Raw genomic sequence first — 23,862 nt, forward strand, 5'->3', positions numbered from 1 at the left:
ACACACTCGCACCTCAAAAATTTTGCCTTATAATTAACATCAGGAATTACCAGTCTTAAAAGTATCAGACCTGCTAATAAGGTCTGATACCTTCTGCCTTGTCTCTCTGCTACCCTGATAGCAGCAGCAAGAAAGTCTTTTCAAATCCATCAGCCTCACTTTGCAGATCATAACAACAGCAAGCAGCAGAGCACAGGAACACCAGGAAGAGAGCACACTAATATGTAACGTAGGAAGAAAAAAAAGAAAAAAAAAACCCAACAACTAAAACCAGTAGATTAAATTAGGGGATGAGAGGGAAACAAGACAGACCAGCCCTACTTTCAGCAAAACTAACAGGTGTGATAAAAACCCTTCTGCCCCTCATACCTAGAAGCCTTCACTTAGGAATTCAGCTAAATACAAAGACAGGGGCTGTAGTTAGCAACAACACAGAACCGAATAATTATTACTCACCACAGCTCTCCTTAAGGTACAGCTGTGAACAAAAAGCAAGATAAGGGCTTCTATTTGCCTACCAACAAACTCACTTCAGAGCAGAGGAGTGCTGAGCCCAGGTCACATTTCATGACCAATATATCTGGGTCTCCAACTGAATTAACTGATACAATTCAACTAGCCAAAACCAGACACATTCAGTCACAGCACACAACGAAATGATGCGATTGTGGGTTTGTTTAGACTTCTTGAGGAGCTCTGCTTTGATTTAAGACCTACAACTTCTGACCAAGTGACAAGAAAGAATTGGCAATTTAAACATACTTGTTAACCATATTGTGTCAAGATACCAACACCCCACCGGTAAGAGCGTAACCACCAGCTGCATACAAGCAAGCACCAAAGTGTATGAAAAGTTCAAACTTTAGCTTAAAGTTGTGGGGCTTTTTAATTAGACCACTCATGCTAACAAGTCTTTCTAAGCATTGCTGATCAGGTAAGTTGTGCAAAATTTTTAAAAACAGAAACTGGGAAATAAAATTACTTCCTCTTGCTAGCTTTGAAGTGGAGAAAAAAAAGCTCAAAAACAAGAACTCAATTGGCTTTTAGCTGCCTGGCAAATGCTCTAATAAGAAAGCCTAATGACCTACATTCACAAGGCTCTGTACTAAACTACTATTACAAAATCCAATATAAAGCCTGACCATGTTTAAGTGTTTTCCATTAGCAAGCAGCAGTATCTTGTTAGAGAAATATGAAAACATGTTATTGTCTTTAGTGATGATCATCTTAATTAATCCTCTAAACACTATTCTGAAACATGTCATCCTGATCATTCCAGACTGTTTAAGTTTCCAATGTTACATAAAGATACCAAAACCTTTGTTTTTCAACTGTGCAATGGGATGTTAACAGAAACTTCTTACATATTCTCAAACTGTGCTACAAAACTGAATTCATAACAGTTTACATCTCTGATGCTCTTTCAACAACCAGAAGAAATGCACTAGTGTTCAGAAACTCAGTCTAAATCCAAGCTAGCACCAGTACAGTTTATTGTGACTCAGTTAACACACCACTGAAATATTTCTCCACATAAAACCAAACAGCTCTTGGCCAGCTAGTCAGATAACCTGAAGCAGATGTTCTGAGTTGTCGCGGAAAAGGTATTATTAAACCAAACCCTACTGTGGTAAATATCCCCCAAAACAGGTGTCTGAACAACAGATATAATCAATTCAGTAAGTGTTCAAAGGAAATATTAAGTTAGTCCTTCACTGTACACCCGTATAGTTGGAAAAGTCTGAGACATTCAGCTTCAATTCACATTAGCAGCTTCCAAACACATAATGAGTAACACAACTCAAGGAGAACTGCCCCACTTTAAACAAAAAAAAAACCCAACTCTTTCAACAATGCATTATAAAGCAGGCAACTAGTCAAAACAAGCAGTTTATGGTCAAAACAAAGCAAAAGAGGGAAACATCAGGACAAAAAAATCCAAGCAGAGATTCTCAAAGGCACAAAATTACCATTAAAAGTCCACAGGCTCAGAAAAATCTAACTGCCCATAGTACCCTTAGGAACCCAAGTCTCCACAGCTAGGGCTGATACGGCATGTTGGATGTACCTGATGCTATTAGTGATGGCAGTAGCGTAAAACAGATTCATGTAACCAAGACAAAAAAAATTAGGGGAAAAAAAGGAAATTAATTTCTCTCTTAATTTACTAAAACCCATCCCACTCTAAATGCGGAAAAAAATAGGTCCATGTAAAACCACTGCCTTTCAGATTGTCTGAAAAGATACTACAGTTGAGGAGGTTTAAAAGAAGGTTTTATTTATCTGAAGAGCACAGCAAGAACATGGATACAAAGCTAGTGTCAAATTAACACGGAAATACAAAGAGGTGTCTGATTCGCGGGGACTGAATTGTGAAGGGACTACACATTCATCTCAGAGTACATAAAACCTCCCATCACTCTGCAGCACTCATTTGATAGCTCCAAGTACAGATTTAAGTTAAGCAAGCTGCAGGCATCCTTTCTAAACCAATAAGACAGTTGTTACAATACACAGGTTTAAAGAAGTAAAAAGAAAAACAAACACCACTAGGAAAATAAATTCTAAGTCCAAATACTCTTCTCTTTCTGAGGAAATCCATGCACTTCCCCAAAAAAAGATCAAGGAGACTTCTTCACCATTGATTAAAATGATAAATTTGGTTCCGTACATCCTCTGTACTGGCATGAGTCAGATTTTCCCTATTCGCTTCAAGATCAACCCATACATTATTTAATCTACTAAATGGGTGATCTGTGTGAGACAGCAGATCCCAGATATTAAATGAAGCAAACTAAAAAGCAAACGACATTGGCAAGAAGATGCGGGGCCACCCTGAAGTGATGGGCTGTCTTCTGAGGAGGAAGGAGGCACCACCATGGACAGCTCAACCATCGCACTCACCCGGGAGCCTCCAAGTAAACAGGATGGATGAGTGTATTCCAATTGGAAATCAGAAATCCTTCATATAGCAAGGAATTCCAGCTGCAACACTACAGCCAGTTGGACTACTTCACATTAGGTTCAGGAATACATATGCTTCAAAGAACAAAACACAAGGAATGCATATGGAGTTGCCATAGAGGAATCTAATGCTACAGGTTTCAAAGGCAGTAGTGTATAAGCTAGGCAGATGAGAGTTAGGGTTTGTTCACAAGAAGGATGCTTCTGCCCGTGTGGCTACAGCATGACAAATCTCTAAAGTAGATGCATTAGAACATCAGTGAAAAAAAAAAATCCATTTGCGTTAAAGAAGCAAACCTCAGTGAAAAACTTGTCTTCATCCATCAAGCATCAGCTGTTGACAGAGATTTGATATCAAACTGGAATGACAAATGTTCTGACACAATACGGAAAATGCCATTTTCTATTTTCTAGGAGGTTACAATGCTTAACACCAACAGAGTTCAGGGTCAAATCTACGCTCCTGTAGAAGTACAGTGACATCTCTGAATCCCTGCTGAATCTTTTCAACCAGCAATTCCCCTGTCTTTAGCACTTAGTGCCAGCTATAAAGGAAGTTGCTTGAAATCAGTTTTACATAGTATCTTCTCCCACGTAAAAGCCTCTAGCTGTAATAATACTAGGTTAGCAACTCCATGTATCTTTTTTTTTTGGCTACTTAAGAGCATATCATAAGCCCTATATATACACTGCACTGCCAAAAAAACAAGCTAAAACAAAACAAGACACACACAGAGCAGTTTCAACATCTAAATTAGTTATTTCAATAAGACTGCCTACACTGACCCAATTGTGTTTCAGCTGTACTGGGGAGTTGCTTAAACGCAGTTCACTAATACTGCTATGTTTTATTAGTCTGGGTCATAAAAGTTATTTTGAAGAGAAAGAACAAGGGGATTTCAAATTACGCCATGGCTCTTACTCTTCTATTTACAAAGGAGTGAGTATCACCCAGGAGCAGTCGCACGGTGCGATGGGAGGACGGTTTCCAAACCTGCAAAGCCACTCCAGGCAGCCTCACACTTTGGCAAGAGCAGCCCGAGATACGCGAGGACTCTGCAAGCTCCAGGCAAGTTCAACACCCAAAAAGAAACCCCAACTGAGTGACTTACCTAGAAAAGCTACAGTTTTCAACCAGCAAACACCAACCATTTTTTTCAAAGTTAATCATCTTAACATTTTAAAGCACTGTCCCTAGCAGCTACCACACAAACTCCATCACTAAATTATCTCCCTCAAAGAAGCAAAAACAGAACTAGGAAAGCGACACACGAACTGAGATGCAACAGGGTTTTTTCTCTTTCCGGCACGATCAAATGGCACTTGGAAAGCGAGTTTTTGTCTTGCTTTGTTGGCACCCAAGGCCCGCAACATAAAAAACAGGTAAGTAAGAAGCTCCTGAAAAACTTAGTCATGCTGCCACATTTCCCCTGCTAATTACCCGTAGGGTTATGTAGTTTTCTACCCAAGCTTTCACACTTCAGAATTATTTTTTTTACCCTAACTCACAATCCTCTCAGGACCCAGCCAGCCGGCGCAGGGAACCGACATTTCAGCCCACGACTCAGCCAGGTCCCATCTCTTTTTAAAAGTATAAAGAAGCGGCAGAGACGCCACCGGCTGAACCCTCATTAACCCCCGAGCCCGGGACCGGCTCTGGGCCACAGAGACCCCGGAGCTGGACTCCTCCGGCACCCCGTCCCCGGCGGGAGGGGAACGGCACCGGCGCCCCTCCGCACCCGCCCGGCGCTGACCTCCCGGGGACGCCGCTCACCGGAGGCTAACCCGGCCGGCCTCCCGCGCCCGCAGGCGGCTCTGGCCCGGGCCTGCCGCTCGCTCTCCCGCCCCGGGGGAGCCCCGGCGCCCCCCACGCCCGCACGGCTCCGGGCCCGGGACCCGCCCGCAGGTTAAGGAGGGAGAACCGGCACCCCCGGCCCCCCCGCCCAGCCCCGCCGCCCCTACCTGGCCGCAGCGGCTCGGTGATACTCAGCACCAGGAGGAAGAGGAGGAGGAAGGTGCCGCTGTCCGCCTTGGGCACCATTTATCCTCCGTTCATCCTCCCCCGGCGCAGCGCCACAAACCCGCGGGGAGGGACGCGAGGAGCGGCGGGAGGAGCGGCGGGAGGAGGGGCCGCCGCCGCCGCCGGGCCCGCGGGTGGCCCCGTCCGCACCGAGTTCTTCCCCTCCCCCGTCCGCCGCCGCCCCCGAGCGGGAGCCAGCGGCCCTGGCTGCAGCGGCGGCTGCAGCGGGAGCGGCGCGGGGCTCGGGCGGCGCCACGCTGCGGGCCGCTCGCCTGGCTCCGGCGACGCACAAGATGGCGGCCGCGCCTCCCCGCCGCCTTTCCCCCCCTCCCCGCGCCGCCACGCCCCCTCCCCTCCTCGCCCCCCGCGCGCCGCTCGGCCAATCGGCGCCGAGGGGGCGGGGCCGAGCGCCCGTGTCCGCGTACGCCCCGCCCACCCGCGGGGCCGGGCGGGGCCGAGCGGGGCCGCGGGGGGCGCGGGCAGAGGGGGCGGCTGCGCCCGGGACGGGTCGTTCCCCGGCGGTCTCCGCCCCCCGGGACGGCCTCCACCGGTCCCCTCCGACCGGGGCGAACATCGCCAGCCGCCTCTGTCCCCCCAGAATGGCCTCCACCGGTGCCCTCTGTCCCCACCGGGACAACTCCCACCGGTCTCCTCTGTCCCCCGGAATGGCCATTGCCAGCCACCACCATCCCCCCAGGATGGCCTTTACCCGTCCACTCTGTCCTCACCAGGATGGCAACCCCAGTTCCTCTGTCCCCCCAGGATGGCTTCCACCAGTCCCCCTGTCCCTCGGGGACAGCCTTTCCCTGTCCCCAGCTGGGGTGGCCTTTCCTGCTCCCCTCTATCACACCAGACAGCCTTTCCCCATCCCCTCCATAACAGCCTTCACCAGCCTCCTCTGTCCCTCAGGATGGCTCTTCCCTATCCCCTCCATGCCCACTGCAACAGCTTTTCCCTGCTGCTGCAGCGACTTCCCAGCCCCATCACCCTGCTTGTCCCCATGGCACAGGCACAGGTGTCCCAGCCCCAGCGGGCTCTGAGGTTGACCATTTGCCTGCTTCATTAATCTGCTTCCACCTGTCCACCACAGGGTGAGATGGTCGCTGTTTTCACATGTCTGCAGGGCTGATACCAACAAGCAGCCCCCGGTGCTGGGGCCTCCCCAGCACAGCAGATCCCAGCACCGCAGCAGGGCCCGAGCCAGACTGTGGTTCCATCTCCTGGAAACACCCTGTTCCCAGGCCTAGCCAGAGAGGAAACCCATAAAGAAAACCAATTGTGCGGCTCAGATGGTTGTTAATGGCCCTGCAAATGACAGGTGCCTTTAGGAATTTGACCCTGGGTGTTGCCGAATGGCAGGGTGGTGGCTGTCCCTGCCGGGGAGCCCAGCCTGGGGAGGAGGCACCAGCCCCAGTGCCACAACTCTCCTGGTGCTGGGGGTCAGTCCAGGTGGCATTTGGGATCAAGTTTTACTTTCAACACCCACTTCTCAAATTGAGGTGGAATTTCCTCTGATGATTGGAAGTGAAGCAGTGGTTTGGGCAACACCAGGGAAGGGCCTTGGCCAAGGGCTTGGTCTCGGCCAGGGGCTCAGCCCAGCAGCTGACCTGCGCTGACCACTGGAGTCAGCAGAGAGACAGCACTTTCCTCTGCAGGCAATTCCAGCTTTTCAGTAAAATCCTAGTCAGAGTCAAAGGCAAAACCTGGGAAGCTGCCTGGGAAGTTTTTCTGGGTGTTTTTTTAATAGTTTACAACAAAGTGTTTCCCACTTTTATGCTACAGTTTGAAGTTTTCAAATAAAACATTGAAATTCCAATAAGGACCCTTGTGACTCAATCTTACACACTCCCTCTTAATACCAATTACTCGCTATACCCAGCAGCAAACCTCCCTTAGGGGTATTTCCCATGGATGTACAGACACTTCTGCTCTCACATGGCTTCTGCTTCGTTGGAGCTGCTGCCTGAGGCCGGTGCTGGCTGCTGACCTGCAGGCAGGGGGATCTGCTTCTGGCCCCAGAGGAGCTGCTGTTGTGCTCATGTCATCAGTGTGGCGGAGATGCTTTTTCCAAACCTAAATGTGAAGTTTAACATGGCAGTGGAAACTTGTGCCCACCGAGAGCTGGGAACAGTTGCTCCCCAGACCTAGGGTAACAGCAAGTGTGAGCCGTGGCTCCTTGCCCTGGAGCTGTGAGCCCTGCAGGGCCTCAGGAGGGCTGGGTGGCAGGGGACATGTGCTTGGGGACGGACTGGAGTGCGTCACAAAGAGCAGGAGGCTGCCTGAAGATTTAGGCCAAAACCCATTTCCCCAGCTCTCATGTGCTGCCAAATACTGTCACGATCCGAGCGTCCGTGGGGACCTGAAGCGTGACAAATCCTCCAGCATGCAGGCATGAGTGTCAAACTCCCCAGCTTTGTTCCTCCCAAGGGATGCTGTGGGGGGAGGCTGTTCTCATCCTGGCTTGCTGCAGCCTAGCTGCACATGTTGACCCCAGACTGATCCAGGATGTTCCTTATTCACCCCAAGCCCACAATACGCAGGGCCTGGGCATTACACCATGTACATGAGAACGTATAAATGCCCTATGATGGCTCCACCACGAGAACAGGACACAGGCTGCTTGTCCCTGGCTTTTGTCTCAAGGAAAGGCAGACCTCATTTCCCCATGCTGTAGCCCACAGCACCCCACCAGCTCTGAACAGAGGCAGGTCTGGAGCACGCACGTGTGCCAGGCGAGCATGGCAACCCACGCAGCACCCTTGAGCAAACAGGCAATAAATGGCTCAGTCACCCAGCAGCACAAAGGTGAAGGGTAAAAGGCACCCATTTCCCCAGGCTGTGCCATGACAAGTGCTGTAATGCTGGTGAAGACTGATATTATGGGATTGCCAATGCCCTGGCTGAGCCACAGGCAGGTGTGAGGCAGAGCCACCCTGTGCGGCTGTACCAGCCCCGGGCCCCCAGGTAGGAGGGGCAGCCCAATACCAGGGCAGGAGGGGCAAGGATGGAGCATGCTGGTGAAAACATGCTGAGCACCTCTGCCCAGGGCATAGGGATCTGGCATGTCCCAGGGACTCCCAGTTTCCCACAAGTGTTTCTCTAACCAGTGAGTGCAGATCACCTGCACCCAAAAAACAGCAGAGAAAAGCTGCCGTGCCCAGGAATAGCAGAGGGAAGGGGGTCACGAGGAGGGTGGCCGGACCAGGCTCTTGCCCTGGCCTGACTCTGAGCTGGGGTTTGCAGCTGGCTGCTGTGGGACCAGCAGCAGCAAGCTGGGATTGAGGCAACAGATGCAAACACGAGGAAGCGGGAATTGCTCCATCTCCCACTCCTCTGCGTGAGTGGATCCGTTTCCTCTATTTTTGCAGAGAAATAGCCCAGTCCTCCAAAACAACAAAGTATCTACAACCACAGCTTCCCCTCTGAGCCAAATAATCAGAGAAGTAGAAAGTAGTACAGGATAGTTAGCAGTCCTTACTGAAACCTGCTTTGAGGGTGGGTGCAAAGCTGCAGCCCCTGCACCACGGCAGGGATGGCTACCTCTGCCCCAGGGAAGGGCTCTTGGCCCTGAAGGTGAGGTGCACAGGGAACCAGCTTGGGGCTCAGTGCCTTTGGGAAGTCCTGTTGCAGACTCAGCTCCCTGCCCCAAGACACAGCTCAGACAAGCCAGAGGGGATCAGCAAAACAAAGCTGAAGCGCTGCCTCCTACCCCAAGGCAGTGCACCCACCGTTCCCCTGGCCACTCCAGCCTGGCTGTGTGCTCAAAGCGTGGCATGGAGTGATTGTGAGAGTTCCTCTTCTCACTTATGTGCCTCACCAAACCCTGTAGTGCGGCTTGTCTGCCACTCAGCATTTCTTACCTGTGCCCCACAAAAATAAAAGAGCAGCATTCATCTCTGGTGTAATGGGTGTTTTGCTTCTTTAAGGCATCTGAGCCTGCCTTCTCTGTCCAGGTCACAGCAACTCATCCCTTGTCCTCACTTGCTCTTCACTAACAGTTCTTGCAACTTTCTCTCTAAGAATTACATCCTGCTGTTCTCCAAATCAACCATAATCCCCCCTCTTTCCCTTATAAAAGCAAGAATCTTCTTTCCTGCATGGAGCAAGGAGCCAGGCCCCAGACTGCACATGATGATGTTACAGCCCCACATTACACAGCCTCAGGTCCACCGGGGCTCCCACAATTTCTTGCAAGCAGCCGATAACCCACTGCAGCCTGCCCTGCCACCAAGGAGAGCCCCGCTGCCGCGGCTGCTCACCATCTCTGCAGCATTGGGAGAGCTCCAGGTGCTGTTTTGGTTCAGGGAGGAAGTGTGCTTGGACCTTGCACATAGGAAAATGCAGATATACAGGAACAGCAAAAGGAAAATAACCCTCTGAAAAATGGGAGAAAAAAAAATAAAATCACAAGTCATCAAGAACCAAGATGATTTTTCACACTGGATGTGGCTCTGTAAGGCACATTATCTGCTAGTGCTACAGCAGCAAATATATCTGGCAACAAAGAGTTTACTGATTCCCTAATTACCGATAGCAGGGGCTGAACTGCAGCAGGAAGCAGAGACCAGACATTACAGGAATAGCCCATCTGAAGAGCACTACATCCCCTTCAAGAGATCCAGTTTTATAGCATTTCATTGAAAATAAATTACATTCCCAGCAAATACATGAAGGCCCCTCAGTCTGGCAGAATCAAGACTGATTTTAAGTTGTGCTGTCTAGGTTAATATGCTTGAGGGTGAAGACAAAACCAACACCATCCCACAGGATATTTAATGCAATCTGCTTTTCAGCATGAATTACACAACATGGAACTAATCATTCTCAGATATCATATCCCCCTCTGTCACTCCAGCTACACCTTGGTATGAGCACAACCAGTTCAAAATTCTGTGAAAGCTGCACAGCCCATCCTGCTTCTGACCCACATGCACACCCTATCCACGGTCCCTCGAACACTGCCCAGCCTTTACGTGCATCCCACGCACAGGAGAGCTCCTGCACCCAGTGAATCAGTACGAACCATCTAACAAGATGATGGAGGAGATAAGGCACCAGGCTTGAAACACACATGCTGATCTCAGCCTGCTTCCGCACATCCAGCCCATATCCCAAGTTTTCATGGAGATAAGCAGATCGTGTGATCATGAGTTTTTTTAAATTACCTCAGAACTTGTTACTTAGCCAGGTCAGTCCTCAAAGAACATCTCTGAAACATAGAAACATTAATAAATAGATTCCCTTTGCATTCATTCATAAGTACCTGAGAATTTTTTTTTTTGCTTAAAGAAAAAACTTAGCCTCCAATTATTTCTGAACACAAAAAAAGGCGAAAATTGCTAATTTCTTGCAGTCACAATTCCTAGCAATGCCATATTGATCAACTGATTTTTACAAGGTGCACTACAAAAATCAAGTTCCCTGGAAGAGTTTTTCAGAGTCAGGGACATGCGTTTTGGAAGTGGCAGTGGAAACTGCAGAATGAAGCTCTCCACCAAGACAAGCACAGCATCAGACACCCCAGGCCTTACAGAAGGCTGCAGACACTGCTCAAAGAGCTGCATGAGATTTTTCCATGGACGTTTTGGTAAAATATCACCTGAGTATAGCAAATGTCAAGACTACCAAGTGTTACCCAGGCTGTCTTGTACTCAGGCATTGTGCAAGAGGTGTACACATCTGACTACGCCTGCTTCCCGCTAAAAGGTGCTTGCTCGGTGCTTCTCCAGGCTGGGTCACACCACACAAGTGCTCATCCCACACTCAGAAGGTCAGCTCATACTGAACCAACCACAGCTCTGAGTGCAGACTATGTATGGTTAAAACTGCTCTTCATTCTTTTGGGTAATTATAAAAGTTAGCTGAAAGTTTCAAAGAATGGGAGGGAAAAAACCAAACAAAAGCCCCAGTGTGGCTGTCAGAAGTACCACTTCTGTTCTTCAGAATGACATTGTCATCCGTGCTGGTGGATGAAGCCGGACTGTCCCTAGCCCCTGTGTTGTGATCATCAACATCATCAAGTCTTTGGAGTCACACATGTAGCAGCTGTAAAAACAGATCTGAAAAAGCCGAAATCAATGCAAAGCAAAAAGCCCCAGAGGCTGATTACAGTGAAGCAATCAACATGCAAAACAGTAATCCTTCTGAGGAAGGTGTTGGTGTGAGCCTCTCAAGAACACCAGAAGCTGGAAGTCAAAATATAACTCCCTCACTGAGTAAGGGTTTAAGAAAAAGCCAGCTGCAAAGCCCACAAAAGCAGCCAATCATCAGAGCTACAAAATGGAGGGGCTGGATGAACAACAAGGAAATGAACTTAAGAGAAGCCACTTCCTTCCCCTAATAAGCTCATAAGAGAAAAAAAAAAAAAAAAAAACACATTTCTTGAACATAGCCCCAGTGAAGAAAGAAAAGCAGCATCTTGTCCTTTTTGAGGAAAGCTGGCTGACAAGGAGCAAGGCCACCCACAGGCCACAAGCAAGCCCATGTGGGGCTTAAAAGATCATCCGAGACATACAAAAAGACAACAGACAAAATTTCACCGAACATGTGAATAAACATACTTAGGTACATTTTAGGAAAAAAAAGAAAAACATTTAAGCTATTTCCATCCTGTTAGCAAAACTAAAGATCATTTTATGAAGGCAGAGCACAACCAATGTCTCTCAGTGACCTGATGTTAAGTTTTGCCCTGGGTGACATCATCCAGTAGCTTTATAAAAGAACTGAAAGGTCCTTCCAAATGCCCCACACAGGGCAGCTGCCTGTGACATCACACAGCGGCCAGCGCTGGGGTGCCCACCCACCCACCGCGCCGGTGGCCACCATGGCACACGGGCTGGCCACCTGCCGCCATGTGTGATGCACACCAGCACTGACACACGCAGCTCCCCCCTGCTCTCCCACCATGGATGATGCTGCGATGCTTGGAAAGAAAGGCTATAGCCTGAGCAACACACTAGGAAAAGGCTCTTACGGTAAAGTGAAATCTGCCTACTGTGACCAGCTGAAATGCAATGTGGCCATCAAGATAATCGACAAGAGGAAAGCCCCTCAGGAATTTTTGGAAAGATTTCTCCCCAGGGAAATACAGGCTTTGAGACGCTTGCACCACCCCTCAATCATCAAAACCTATGAGATCTTTGAGACATCAGCTGGGAAAGTGTACATTGTGATGGAGCTGGGGGAAAAGGGAGACCTCCTGGACTACATCAAGATCACAGGAGCTATGGAAGAGGACATCGCTCACATCAAGTTTCAGCAGTTGGCTTCTGCCATCAAGTATTGCCACGACTCAGACTTGGCTCACAGGGACCTGAAATGCGAGAACATCCTTCTCGATGAAGACCTCAACATCAAGCTGTCAGACTTCGGCTTTTCCAAATCCTTGTCTCGGGATGAAGATGGAAGAACTATTCTCAGCCAAACCTTCTGCGGGTCTGCTGCATACACAGCCCCTGAAGTGCTAGAGGGTGTTCCTTATGACCCCAAGATTTCTGACATATGGAGCCTGGGTGTCATCCTGTACATGATAGTCTACGCTTTAATGCCATTTGATGATTCCAATGTCAGGAAAATGATCTCTATTCAGAAACAACACAGGATTCCCTTCCCCAACTCAAAACACCTGAGTGCAGAGTGCAAGGACCTCATTTACCACTTGCTCCAGCCCAATGCATCTCAGAGGTTGTGCATAGATGAAGTTTTGAAACACTCATGGTTGCAGACTCAAAAATCCATACCTCCCCCTCTGCCAGCTGCAGAAGAGGGTGAGTGTTCCAAAAACCTGCATGAAGGAAAGCCTGAGCACAAGCAGCAAGCCAAATCCCATTCTGCAGAAGGAGACGAGAAAGAAACAGGATCCTCTAAGGATGGCTGGTTTTAACAATACCACAAAGTTGGTCTAACTTGTGAACTGCTGGTTCTCAACTTCAGCTTCTCTGGACCCTTTCAGCAATAGTCCTTATCTTTCACTTTACAAAGTATAGCTCAAACCATGAGACCAGAGAAGCCACAATACATCTGCTGAGGTGAATGAACAGCTTAACACAATTATTCTCAAAAGACCTGTCTGATAAGGTTTACAGGGATGAGAAGTTACTGTCAAAACACATTGGAAAGCTTCTTTCAGTGCTGCTGACACTTAACAGCTCTTACACTCACGTTTCTCAAGTTCCTGACTACACCAGCTGCAGAATTCACACATGCATCAGCCACATTTTGGATTCAGTAAGAGGGCAGGTTATTAGGAAGTGTGAACTGATGTCTGAAACTGTTTGCACGCTGTTTTGTATGCAACTCTCTTGACAGGCCCACTGTATGTTCAAGAGCATAAGTTTAAACACCACTTAAATTAAAGAGAAGCCCTGTAAAATTCTGAGTCATGTCCCAATATATACATGGTTGTATCCCCTGTTCTGCAAAGTACAAAACCAAAAGAGTTTCGACAAGCTGGAAGAAAGCCTACTTCAACCTTTTAGGAAGGCTTACCACATTTTATAAATAGACATATCTGTACAGAAACATATTTAAATGCATGGCCATCTTAAAAACAGAAATACATCTTAAGAAAATTATCGCTGTTTTCCAAGAGTCCTGAATCTTCTCTGCCATTGCAGGAGGCGTCCTTTTGCTACAGTAGCCCTGTGCATCCCACCCATGCAGTTCAAAGGGAAGTTATAGCACAGCAGGAGATACTCTGCTTCCAGAAAACACATCACAGGCTATTTTAGCTATATAGTCTAGAGTAGCGCTGGTCCCAGATCTTGTAACCACTGGCTTCCATTCTGGCAGCTGTATCTAGACACCCCTTACTACCGAAGGCTCACAACACCCCGTCTGCAGACAGCTGAGCGCAGCCAGTTCACTGTCGCCTTGCTGGTGACTGGAATATTCAGAAGAAATCAGATGCCTTCCTTCTTTTAGGAAGTTGCAGTAAATTGTCTGTGATCGATGTAGTATCCTGAGATACTGGCGTCTGAGATACTGTCCTAGATTGTGGGGTGCTTGTGGGTGTATGAGGCCCACTTGCTGGGGTCTTGTAACCAGGAGTTCCTGTGTGGGCTGGGGAAGGAGTATAGCTGGCTCGCAGGGCTTTGTCAGTATATTTACTTGCAGTCCTGTTTACTAGTCTTTGCAAAGCTGGTGACATTGCTGGGCTTAGTCCTTTCGGAGTGAGGCTGGAATAGAATAACAGTTTTAAAAGATTTTACAGTAAAAATCTGCCATTTATTAGGAAGAGTATCAATGCTTCCACAGGCAAGCGCAGTGCCCACTTCCCCCCCAGATGAGGCCCACCGGCTGCAGGTGTCACTACGCCTGCAGGTAAATGCAGCCCATCTCTCTAGAGAGGCAAGTGACAGAGAAACCTCCTACATCCCTCCCAGACACGAATGATACTGCGTGCCTTTTCCTTTGAGCCTGTTCCGTCCTTCCCATGACCCAGCCAAGCAAGACTTATCACGTCTCCTCTCTGCAATGAGGCAAGACACCGGTCCAGATGCATTGCTGGGTGGCTGTAGGGCAGAACAGTAACGCTGACAAGTGGGAGTATCAGGGGCAGCCACCAGCCACCTCCTCTCAGGAACTGTTTTTTAATTTCTAAAAACTTCTAGTTTGCCTATACCTCTCCCTGCTTCCAGTACTCTTAACATTCCTCCCTTTCTATATATGTTGATTTAAATTTCATCAGAAAATAACCATCCCCAGTCTCACCTGAACAGAACAGAAATCTCACCTGGCCAAGTTTTCTGTCACCTTTCGAAGTGCCTCCTGCTTCTTTGCTCGGTTTTTAGCTGCCACTTCATTGGCCATCTTGAGTCCTAACCTCTCACGGCGCCCAGGCTCCAGGATCTAAAACACATCACACAGTTCACTCACCAAGGCACTCATATGAGTGCTGCAAAAATGAGTCAAAGCACCTTCACAGTTGGATTCCAGCCTGCAGGGATCTAAACCGGGGAGTAGTAGGGTCGGCCCACGCCTCTGCTGCTGTATAAAGCCAGAGAGGACAGAGAGACCTTCAACCTGCCTTAGCAAGTAACAAAAATGGTAAAACCAGTTCAGCCAAGGAAGCAGCCATTACCTCTGGCATTTCCTCCTGCTGTCTCTCCCAGACAAACAATGTCACCTGTGTCTTGCCTAGCCTGGCCTGTAGTCAGCCAGCTCTCAGGCAAACACAGACATTGCTAAACAGCAGGAGAACCAGTCAAGGGCTTCGAAGTCTGACAAAACAGGCACATAGAGCAGATTACATCCTTCTTAAACTAAGAGTCTCAGACAGCTCACATTCAATGACACCAGCAGGAGACAGGTGCCATGCAAGGTCAGGTGCCATTACCAAAGCCTGCCTTTCTACTCTCAAGTGATACACCTGCCTCAGGCTGTGACAGCCAGAAGATCAAGACAGAGGTAATCCTACAATTTCTACATATATTAGAATCAGAGAAATCAGGTATCTCTTCAGCTTCTTCTGAAAGCCCCTCTGTCTGGGCACATCACCAAACATTGAATCTCACTCTCCTGCAGACACTGTCTGTTCCACCTCAGGTATCTCCACCAAGTAGGTTTCATGTGGAGCCATGTCCATCTCCACCCTCCAAGCAGAACCTAGATTATTAGTCTCAAGAACTGGGAACACAGCCCAGAGATGCATCACACTCCCACAACAATGTTAATCTATTAGTTACTCACTCGCCTTTCCCTTCTTAGTCCGTCCCCCTGAAAAAGAAGGAGACATGCTGACTCCTGACATGAGATACCTTGAAGGCTGGTCCAGGTGTTCGGTCCACATACGGCGTTTCTGACCCTTCTAGGCGCAAAGGGGTGCTTTCAATTTCACCCCATGTCATAAAAGGAGACTCATTCACACCTAAAAACAAATTTTAAAAGTCATGCTCATGCAAGAGATTTGATTATTTGTTCGCCACAAAAAATCCAGAGAAACAAATTATGAAATCCAGCAAATTCATCAGCTCACAAAGGAGTCCCTCCACTACAGAGGAATTCACAGCCAATGTTGAATAGGAACATTTGGTTCCCATTAAAGGGGCATGACCTTAAACTCACAGGATTGTCTGTGGCTGTGTCATCCTCTAGGTTACAACATCCAAACACTGTCCCTTCCATGGGTTTATTTTTCCATTTGGTGAGCTTTTGATTAGTGACACTTTCATTTTTTCCTCTACAGTACTAGTCCTCTGCTATTGTATGAAAACTCCTTCAACATGGGGAACTATCTAAAAGCAGGGAAACAGGCAGAGGATTTAGGATACATGTAATAGCCAGATGTACCCTCAATTCATCTTGAGGCTAGCCTGTACCAGACAGTGACTGCACCTTGTCTAACAGCTACAACTGCAGAAGATTTTAAGAGCCCGATTAAGTCACTGGCTAGAAAATCCTGCTGTCCAGGGTTTGGAAAAGGCATTTACAATGGAGAAAGGAGGTGCGCTCCAAATGCCACCTACAGGCTTTCTGGAGGAAAAGCCTCCCTATGTTCACCTTTTAGTATAACAACAAAAGACAGGGAAACGTAATGGCTGGTGAAGAACAGCTGAAAATTCAGATACCATATTTCAACTGAAGAAAAATAATCAGTTTGTCCTAACTGAAAGTATTCTGTGGCTAATATAGCAGAACAAAAGGAATCTAATACACAAGTGTATTCAGACAAAGGAAGAACCTAGAAAGCAGCAGACCTGGAGGAAAACAGTAGGTTAGACTGTGAAGGAAGTGAGATATGCTATATCCCTGTGAGCCAGGCTGAACCATCACTCAGCAAACTACTGGACACACTGACACAAATGCTCCTCGTTTTGAAACATGAGCACCTGAACTCGTCGGAAGGTTAATGTTTGTGAAATACTTGAATTCTTATCTTTAAGCTCTAGAGAAGCATCACCCAGAGAAAAAACAAGCAGTCGCATCACCCCAGTTGCCTAGGAAGGCTAACCGCCCTCTAGACGATTCCTAAGCAATGGCACAGCAGCTTGCTCAGGGCCTCTCAGTTACAGCATGACTTCTCTTGCCAGTGTACTGGACTGGGATTTAAGTACTGCATCAAGCTGGCATAAGAGAGTACACAAGAAAGACAGCAGCTCATGAGACACAGGGATAGAAGGCTTATCTCCTTGTCTAAACCAACACTGACAGCCCAGTGTTGAACAAACAGAGCATCAAAATAAGTGCAGGAGCAGTCCTCTTACATCAGAAAAAAATACCAAAATCCTCTTACCAGGGGCGGGAGAGGGGGTAGCCACAAATCCATATCCATTCACTTTTGGAGACTCTTGAGGTATCAGTTCTTTCCCATCTGGTCCCACTTTGCCCTGTTTGTACTGAAATTAAAAAAAGACAATGCCATTCATGTGGAGAAAGGTGTGGATCAGCTGTATCTAGCACACACAGTTCTCCTGGTTGATGAACAACACCAGAGGGCAGAGTCTAACAAGGTTTTAGTCAGAAAGTAAAATTATCCAACCTGAGCATTGAGGGCTGCAGCTTGTTGAAGCTGTGATTTGCTCACGGCTTGGCTAAAAGGGTCCTTCACAAAACGGGTGTTTCGATGGACAACTTCCCTGGGCTTCTTAAATACATCATCCTCATCAGATACACCTTGAAAAGCAAAATGTCTTTTAAGAAAGGGCTCAGGTAACACTAGGCAGCAGTGTGTTCTAAAGCTCCCGACCAACATGACACTTACCACACATTCCTACACAACACAGAATCCATCAGCAATTGCAGTGTGTCTCTCTAGCAGTTAATTTAAAACAAAACTTGCACTAGATATATGCTTTGCAACAGCTGAAATTTACAAATTAAGATCAAATTTGGGGTTTTTTTAGGAAACAGTCAACAAGACTTTCTTTTCTCTACTTCACTGGTTTGCAGAAAGTACCAATAGTACATTTATAGACAAAAAGAAAACTGTGTTTACAAGATGTAGCTTTCTATAGCAACCAAGGGACCAACAAACCCAAGAAACACTCTTTGAGCAGAAGCAAAGAATGAATAAAGATGACAAGAAAGTGTTCATAAATAAGACAGACCAAGCTGCAAAGAGCTTTGGTTCCTGAAAACAAGCATTTCTATAATACAGATAATGAGTTTCTCAAAGACAAATAGGACATGATCAAACTTTGCAATCAGAGGCAAAGGAGCCAGGTCCAAAGAAAGAAAAGGAAAAAAGAAAAAGAAAAAAAGACTTTTTAAAACAACTTTACATATCTGAGCTTCACAGAGGAAAAAGGGCAGTATTACCAGTAAGAGCTGCTCAGTCATCTATAGAAAAGCTGTAAGCACTGTTCGGAGTCAATCCACCTAGAACCAATTCCTCTTCTGAGAAACCTGCACGCCTCACCTGTCGGATAATACATGAGGGTGTTTCGAGCCGTGTATTCCCAGGTCTCCAGTCCGGCTTTCACATTCTCCAGAGCTTGCTGCTCTGCTGAAGGAAGTGCCAGGTTCTCATTTCGTCGCTGAAAGGGTGATGGGAAAAAAAAAAAAAGTCATCAGGTCTGAAACAGACTCCTGCAATCCTTTAATCAGGCATACACAACTTGGAGAGCTCAACCATGAGCTCAGCTACCTGCCCTAGCATGGCACAAGCACTCTGTCTCTGGCAAGTGGCATTTGAGAAATCATCCCATTCCCAGGTAAGCTTGCAAACAACAACTCCATATGCAGTTCTGGTATAAAATCAAGTGAGAACTAAAGAATTAACTTCTCAGGTTATGTTTATGACTTTGTTTATTACATCTTGTGACAACACTTGTTCAAACTTTCTCTGTTTTTCCTCTATCTACTAAATAAGGGAAGAGCAACATATGACACGTCTAATATAAAGACAGTCTACAAGGCCTTGGCAGGAGAATATTTGTACCATCCTAGTCTCATGGAAACTGTATTAGCTGAGGCAAGAAGTAATAAAAGAACAGACATTTCTTCAATACTTAGAAAGTTTTCAAACATTTCCATAGTACAGGTATGGAAGCATTTGACATTCACCTGATTACTTGTGTGCTGTTACCAGCATACTGGTTATCAGATACCAAAAAAAACCTAATAGAATGCAGTCAGCCACTGGTAAGTTCCTCCATTTTAAAATTCTCACACTAATTAAACTAGACAATTACCACTAGAAGCTATATATTAAAGACATCAACTGATGTGGTCTTTAATAGGTATCATCCATATACATTTAATTAGCAGTATCATCACTGAATATGTTAGAGGCACAGCAGTTGTCTGCTGCACAGGCATGCTGCGCAAGGAAATGCAAGGTCTGAACAGAGTGCTGGCTGACAGGAAGACACACAACATCAGCACAAGACCGGCTCTGGCAACTTCACCTTGACCTGAAACAACCCCTGTGATTTGGGAATGTTCTCTTGCTACCTGCCTTTTAATTCTGGATGAAAACATTCAAGCAAAGATGATGCATAAGAGGCCACAGAGGGCATTTTTATTATAACAGACTCTGAGGGTTTACATTAGCTGGGATAAAAACATAACGCTCACTCCCAAGAACAGCAGTGAACACTCATGCATCGGTGCCAAACTTCATTAAAAGGCACTGCAGCTCACATCCATCACTGACACATCTGGCAACAGTGCCAGCTGTTCACTGCTGATGGAGAAAGATTGACATGGCAGCCCCAGAACAGCTCCTAGGAAGACAGCACAGCCAGCCATACTGTGTACAGTACTTTACTTCAGCAGCTGAATGGATTATTACTAGTAGAAACAGAAAACTGAAACAAGAAAAACAATTTAACTGCAAATAATAAAGTGCTGACACACAAACAACAGGAACTGTTCTCAGCTGCTCTCCTCGGTATTGCTGGTTATGGAGGAGACTGCCAAGAACAGCAGTACTTGCACTTTGTGCAATGCTTCACAGTCTCAAAGCTTTAGGAAGAGACAGATCCTCAGCAATTATGTCAACACTGTTCTTGTGTTACAGATGGGGGAAAAAACAGGACTGCAAAAGGAAGAGATGAGCTGTCACAGGACCCAGGAAACTCAGGCTTAGCTCAGATTTAGATGTGACCACCCCATGCACCTACTATTCAAAATCAAGATCCTTCTGTTCTTATTCAGTAAGAAGAGTAATTTAACAGTCTAATGCAAAAGCCCCATGCCCAGACCCACGAATTCTCATCCATATTTACAGCTGGATTTGAAAACAGAAGGTAAGATGATATTCTATTTAATCAAACAAGGAAGAAATAGAGTAAGATGGTATTTCCCTGGTGTGTCACTTTGGAAGAGCAGAGATACCGCTGAGCCGTTTCCCTACCTGGGCATACTCCTCTTCTGCACTGTACAGCCAAGCATGCTTGACCTTCTCCTTCTCTTTGGCCACTTCCATGATCTGCTCAAACGAAGCATTATCTTCACTCGTGTGTTTTGCTAAGAAGCTGTCCAGACTGGGAAGTGTATCTTTATCATCTTTTTCTGCTTCTCCTAACAAGAGGAGGGAAGAAGCCTGAGAAAGGTTAATACCTCCCTTTCTACAAGAGCGCTATACAGAACTGTTAATCCCTTCTGACAGTGAGCCTTCTACGGATCCACTAATAATTAACATGAAGCTTGGTGGAAAAAAAAAAATACAGGGATGCAGAGTGGTAAAATAACAAATTCTTTTTTGGAAGACATATATCCAACTTTCACCTAAAACCTTTTATGGCATTTATAGCTATTTGTATTAGAGAGAAAATGCATAAGTGGCCAGCTGCTAGCAGACATTTTTAATATACTGTATGAATAGCTCTTTCCCTACAATCTTTGCTTACTTACAGAATTAATTTCAGGTGACACAGGAAAAATTTACTGCCTTCAAAGAGATCAAATGAGGTAAGAATTTACACAGCCAAAAAGAGATCCATAATTGAGAAATCACATACATGATGTAAAACATTACAACAAGTTCAACTTCAGAGTGATCATTTTCACCTACTAGAAGGTTAAAGGACACTGCTTAAACATCTGCTAAATACCCACAACCCTTACAGAAGACAGAGCTCACAAAAGTATTTTCCTGCTGCTGAAAAATTCAGCTAGAGAAACATCACTGTCCTACCTTCGTCTGCAGCTTTGATACCAGCTTTGGATTTATTCCCTGGTGGAAGGCCACCTGGATGCACTTCTGGGGTTTCAAACGTGGCTGGAGTAACATCTGTGACAGAAAAAAAAAAAACAAACTCTCATGGTTACTAGAGCACGCAACAGGACTCATGCTGTGACATCTTCCACCATAGTAAGGGTCATGTGCCAAACAAGTCACAGAAGACATATCAAGAGAACAACAATTTAATTAAAAAGTTGTGAAAAGACCCCAAAATATTCTATTTAATTCTGTTCTAACCACTGAATAAGATTTTGCACACATCTAAGACATTATTCTTTTCCTGCTGGGAAAAATTCACAGGAGAGCCACAGCCCAGTATATTTGCCACCCTACCTACAGCTTTAACCAACAGAAACAAGCAGCGGCATAACAATCTTAATTAATCTAGGCCAGGGCCAGCACCTGCAGCAGGGGAGGAAGAGAAAGCACTTGGTGACACATGCCCTTTGTCACCAGAAAGCTAGTTACCTAAACCCTACTGTGAGAGCTCAGCCAGGGACTGGGCTTCAGTATAGGAAACACCTGAACCTGAAGTGAAAGCAAACATACATCAGGGCATGGGAAGCCTGCTCTGTAAACCTCTGATACTCACGAGCTTCCAACACCTTGTCCCCAATATATGAAAATCTTACATGTCTGCAGATACAACAAGAACCCCTAAAACTGTAATAAGGATTCAAAACTTATCTTAGCATTTCTAATAGTATAATATCACACATTAGAGCATATAACATTCCCTAGGGAGCAGGAACTTGGCAAAAGATGCCTATGAGGAACAGTTATTCAATAGCTGTTTTTTCCAAAATCATTCCCTCAAGAAAGAATTATTAGACACCAAAGAGAAATTCAGCATTTGCCATCAGATAGTGACTACTGCCCAATCTGGTATACTAATTCCCATGCAATGTCAATCTTAAATCTTTAAAATAAAACACTGCCTGCACAAAGTTAGATAAGCCAAAGCAGTAGTATTAGATATAAAACCCTTATGCCCCAGTGAGCCAGTTCTTACAGGGTGCAGGTGTGTCCCTTGATGATTTGCCCAAGGAGGACCCAAACTTTATAGCAATTTGTCTCATTTTCTCCAAGTCACCGTTTTCTTCAGCCTCCAGATATTCCTTCTGCGCTCGCAACTTCTCCACGTCAGGAAAGAAGTCTCGCTGAATGATTTTCTCTAAACCCTACAAACAGAGAGACACCTGCCAGGCCGCGCCGGCGCCCCTCGGAGTGCCGGCTCAGCCCGGGGCCAGCCGCAGACCGCGCAGCCCGGGGGCGCTTCAAGCCGAGGCCGGGCCGGTGGCACTGCGCTGATCGCTGTCGCCGCAGGAGCCCAGGGGGCGGCCCCAGAGCTGCCCCGTCCCCAGGCCCGACCCGGGGTTAGACCGGGCAGACCCGAGCCGGGAGCCGCTCGGCCCAGGTGCCAGGAGAGCGGGGCCTCCCGGGCCTCGGCGCGGCCCGGCGGACGCTGCTCCCCTAGGCCCAGGCCTACCTCGATGTAGGCCTCCTCATCCAGGATCTTCTTGGGGCGCCGCGGGGTCGCCTGCTTCCCCGTCGCCACAGCGGTGCTCACGGCAGCAGCCGGCACCAAGGCGCCGGAGGAGGCCGCTGGAACCGCCGCCGCCTCCATAGCGCCGGGGCCCCGGTGGACCGGCGAGAGCCCTGACCCTCCTCAACCACCGTCGCGGCCGTGACGTGCCGTGACGTAACGTGACGCGACGTGACGTGACGCGACGCCGCTCCACGGGGAGCCGGAAGGTCCCGCACCCGCCGCCCCGCCCCGGAAAGACGCCCTGAGCGGTGCGCGCGGCGGCCAGCGCGCCCCCTACCGGCCGGGAGGACGCGCCCGGTCCCGCTCCGTGACACGGCTTGACCTCGGCCCCGAGCGGCGGCGGCCTCACGGGCCGGGCTCTGCCGGGGGGCAGCGGCCGCATCCTGTCCCTGCCGGGGCGGGCCGAGTCCTTCAGCACCCACAGGCCGCGCGTTGGGCCTCTCCCCCCCAGCATCCCCACGGCCGCCCTCAGGGCTCCTCAGAAACACCGCGGGGACCGGGGACCACCGCCTGGTGCTCGAGGGCTGCGGAAGGCCCCCCGGGGGCCGTGGGGCAGGCGAAGGCCCAGCGGCAAGTGGGCACTGCTGGCAGGTATGGCCTGGGCCCCCCACCGCCGACTCTCCATGGCACGTACAGAGGTGATGGGACAGTTTTATTTCTCTCACAGCTTTACAGGACTTGGTTCCCCTTTGGCCCTGCTAGGGACACGGACACCACTTGCACAGACATGGGCTGGCCACAGAGGTGAGCTGAACGCTCGCTGTGCCAGCCCCTCTCACCACAGCAGATGGATTATCTCTCCCACGGGCTGTAGGGAGAAATCCGTGTTTCTTTGTTAAGGAACAAGTCGCCTGTCCAGTAAACTCAAGCCCAAAAGCAACTCTAGGTGCCATCGAGGTGCCGAAAATAGGAAACATGCATTTGCAGGGTATTTTGCAAATCTACAGTAGTAAAACAAGCACAAATACTACCTGCACAGAGCAAAGACAAGAAGGTGAGCCTCCCCCTCTCTTGAAGCACACACATGTAACACTGGTACAGCTCTGTCCCCTGCACGGGCTTTTGGCAGTGGTTTCTGCTTAAGCATCTGAGCTCATGCCTGGTGAGGTATTTGCCACGTGAACTAGGTTTGGAAGAAACTGGCACATGAAAGTGCCATGTCTGCTTTTACCTGTCCCCCTCCTCTGGAAATCACAGAGA

At 47.7% G+C, this 23,862-nt stretch overlaps 3 protein-coding genes across 5 annotated transcripts in view; 1 reads left to right on the forward strand and 2 right to left on the reverse strand.

The window, feature by feature from the left end:
- DGCR2 (DiGeorge syndrome critical region gene 2) overlaps window positions 1-5,285 on the reverse strand; it is a 50,357-nt gene extending 45,072 nt beyond the window's left edge. Inside the window, exon 1 of one of the 2 annotated variants that reach the window (XM_074887809.1) lies at window positions 4,927-5,285. In XM_074887809.1, the coding sequence (XP_074743910.1) occupies window positions 4,927-5,005 (79 nt within the window). In that variant the 5' untranslated portion in view covers window positions 5,006-5,285. The remainder of the gene's footprint in view (window positions 1-4,926) is intronic. The other variant, XM_074887810.1, reaches the window with a different exon arrangement.
- Window positions 5,286-11,538: 6,253 nt separating this feature from the next.
- Window positions 11,539-13,323, forward strand: TSSK2 (testis specific serine kinase 2). The gene has a single exon (XM_074887088.1). It carries the CDS (start codon window positions 11,889-11,891, stop codon window positions 12,864-12,866), a length of 978 nt encoding a protein of 325 aa, XP_074743189.1. The 5' UTR covers window positions 11,539-11,888; the 3' UTR covers window positions 12,867-13,323.
- Window positions 13,324-13,455: 132 nt separating this feature from the next.
- ESS2 (ess-2 splicing factor homolog) lies at window positions 13,456-22,835 on the reverse strand. 2 transcript variants are annotated; one of them, XM_074887086.1, is made up of 10 exons: window positions 22,603-22,835; window positions 22,126-22,294; window positions 21,066-21,161; window positions 20,283-20,449; window positions 18,342-18,459; window positions 17,463-17,596; window positions 17,217-17,319; window positions 15,742-15,851; window positions 14,718-14,833; window positions 13,456-14,160 (listed from the first exon to the last, which is right to left on the reverse strand). In XM_074887086.1, exons 1-10 carry the CDS (start codon window positions 22,738-22,740, stop codon window positions 13,875-13,877), a joined length of 1,437 nt encoding a protein of 478 aa, XP_074743187.1. In that variant the 5' UTR covers window positions 22,741-22,835; the 3' UTR covers window positions 13,456-13,874. The 2 variants fall into 2 exon arrangements, with proteins under 2 accessions (XP_074743187.1, XP_074743188.1); XM_074887087.1 differs by lacking the exon at window positions 22,603-22,835 and having other exon boundaries at window positions 20,283-20,471.
- Between the last annotated feature and the right edge of the window lie 1,027 nt (window positions 22,836-23,862).

This window comes from Strix uralensis, chromosome 17 (genome assembly GCF_047716275.1).
Source record: "Strix uralensis isolate ZFMK-TIS-50842 chromosome 17, bStrUra1, whole genome shotgun sequence".
In the NCBI taxonomy this organism is placed as follows: Eukaryota; Metazoa; Chordata; class Aves; order Strigiformes; family Strigidae; genus Strix; species Strix uralensis.

Excerpts from the sequence above, each read along its gene's own strand:
- TSSK2 (XM_074887088.1), top strand. The coding sequence starts at position 11,889 with ATGGATGATGCTGCGATGCTTGGAAAGAAAGGCTATAGCCTGAGCAAC.
- ESS2 (XM_074887086.1), bottom strand. The coding sequence starts at position 22,740 with ATGGAGGCGGCGGCGGTTCCAGCGGCCTCCTCCGGCGCCTTGGTGCCG. Across the intron at positions 20,450-21,065 it reads TATCAAAGCTGCAGACGAAG|GAGAAGCAGAAAAAGATGAT; the intron begins GTAGGACAGTGA and ends TCCTCTTGTTAG. Across the intron at positions 15,852-17,216 it reads TACCCCCTCTCCCGCCCCTG|GTGTGAATGAGTCTCCTTTT; the intron begins GTAAGAGGATTT and ends ATTTGTTTTTAG.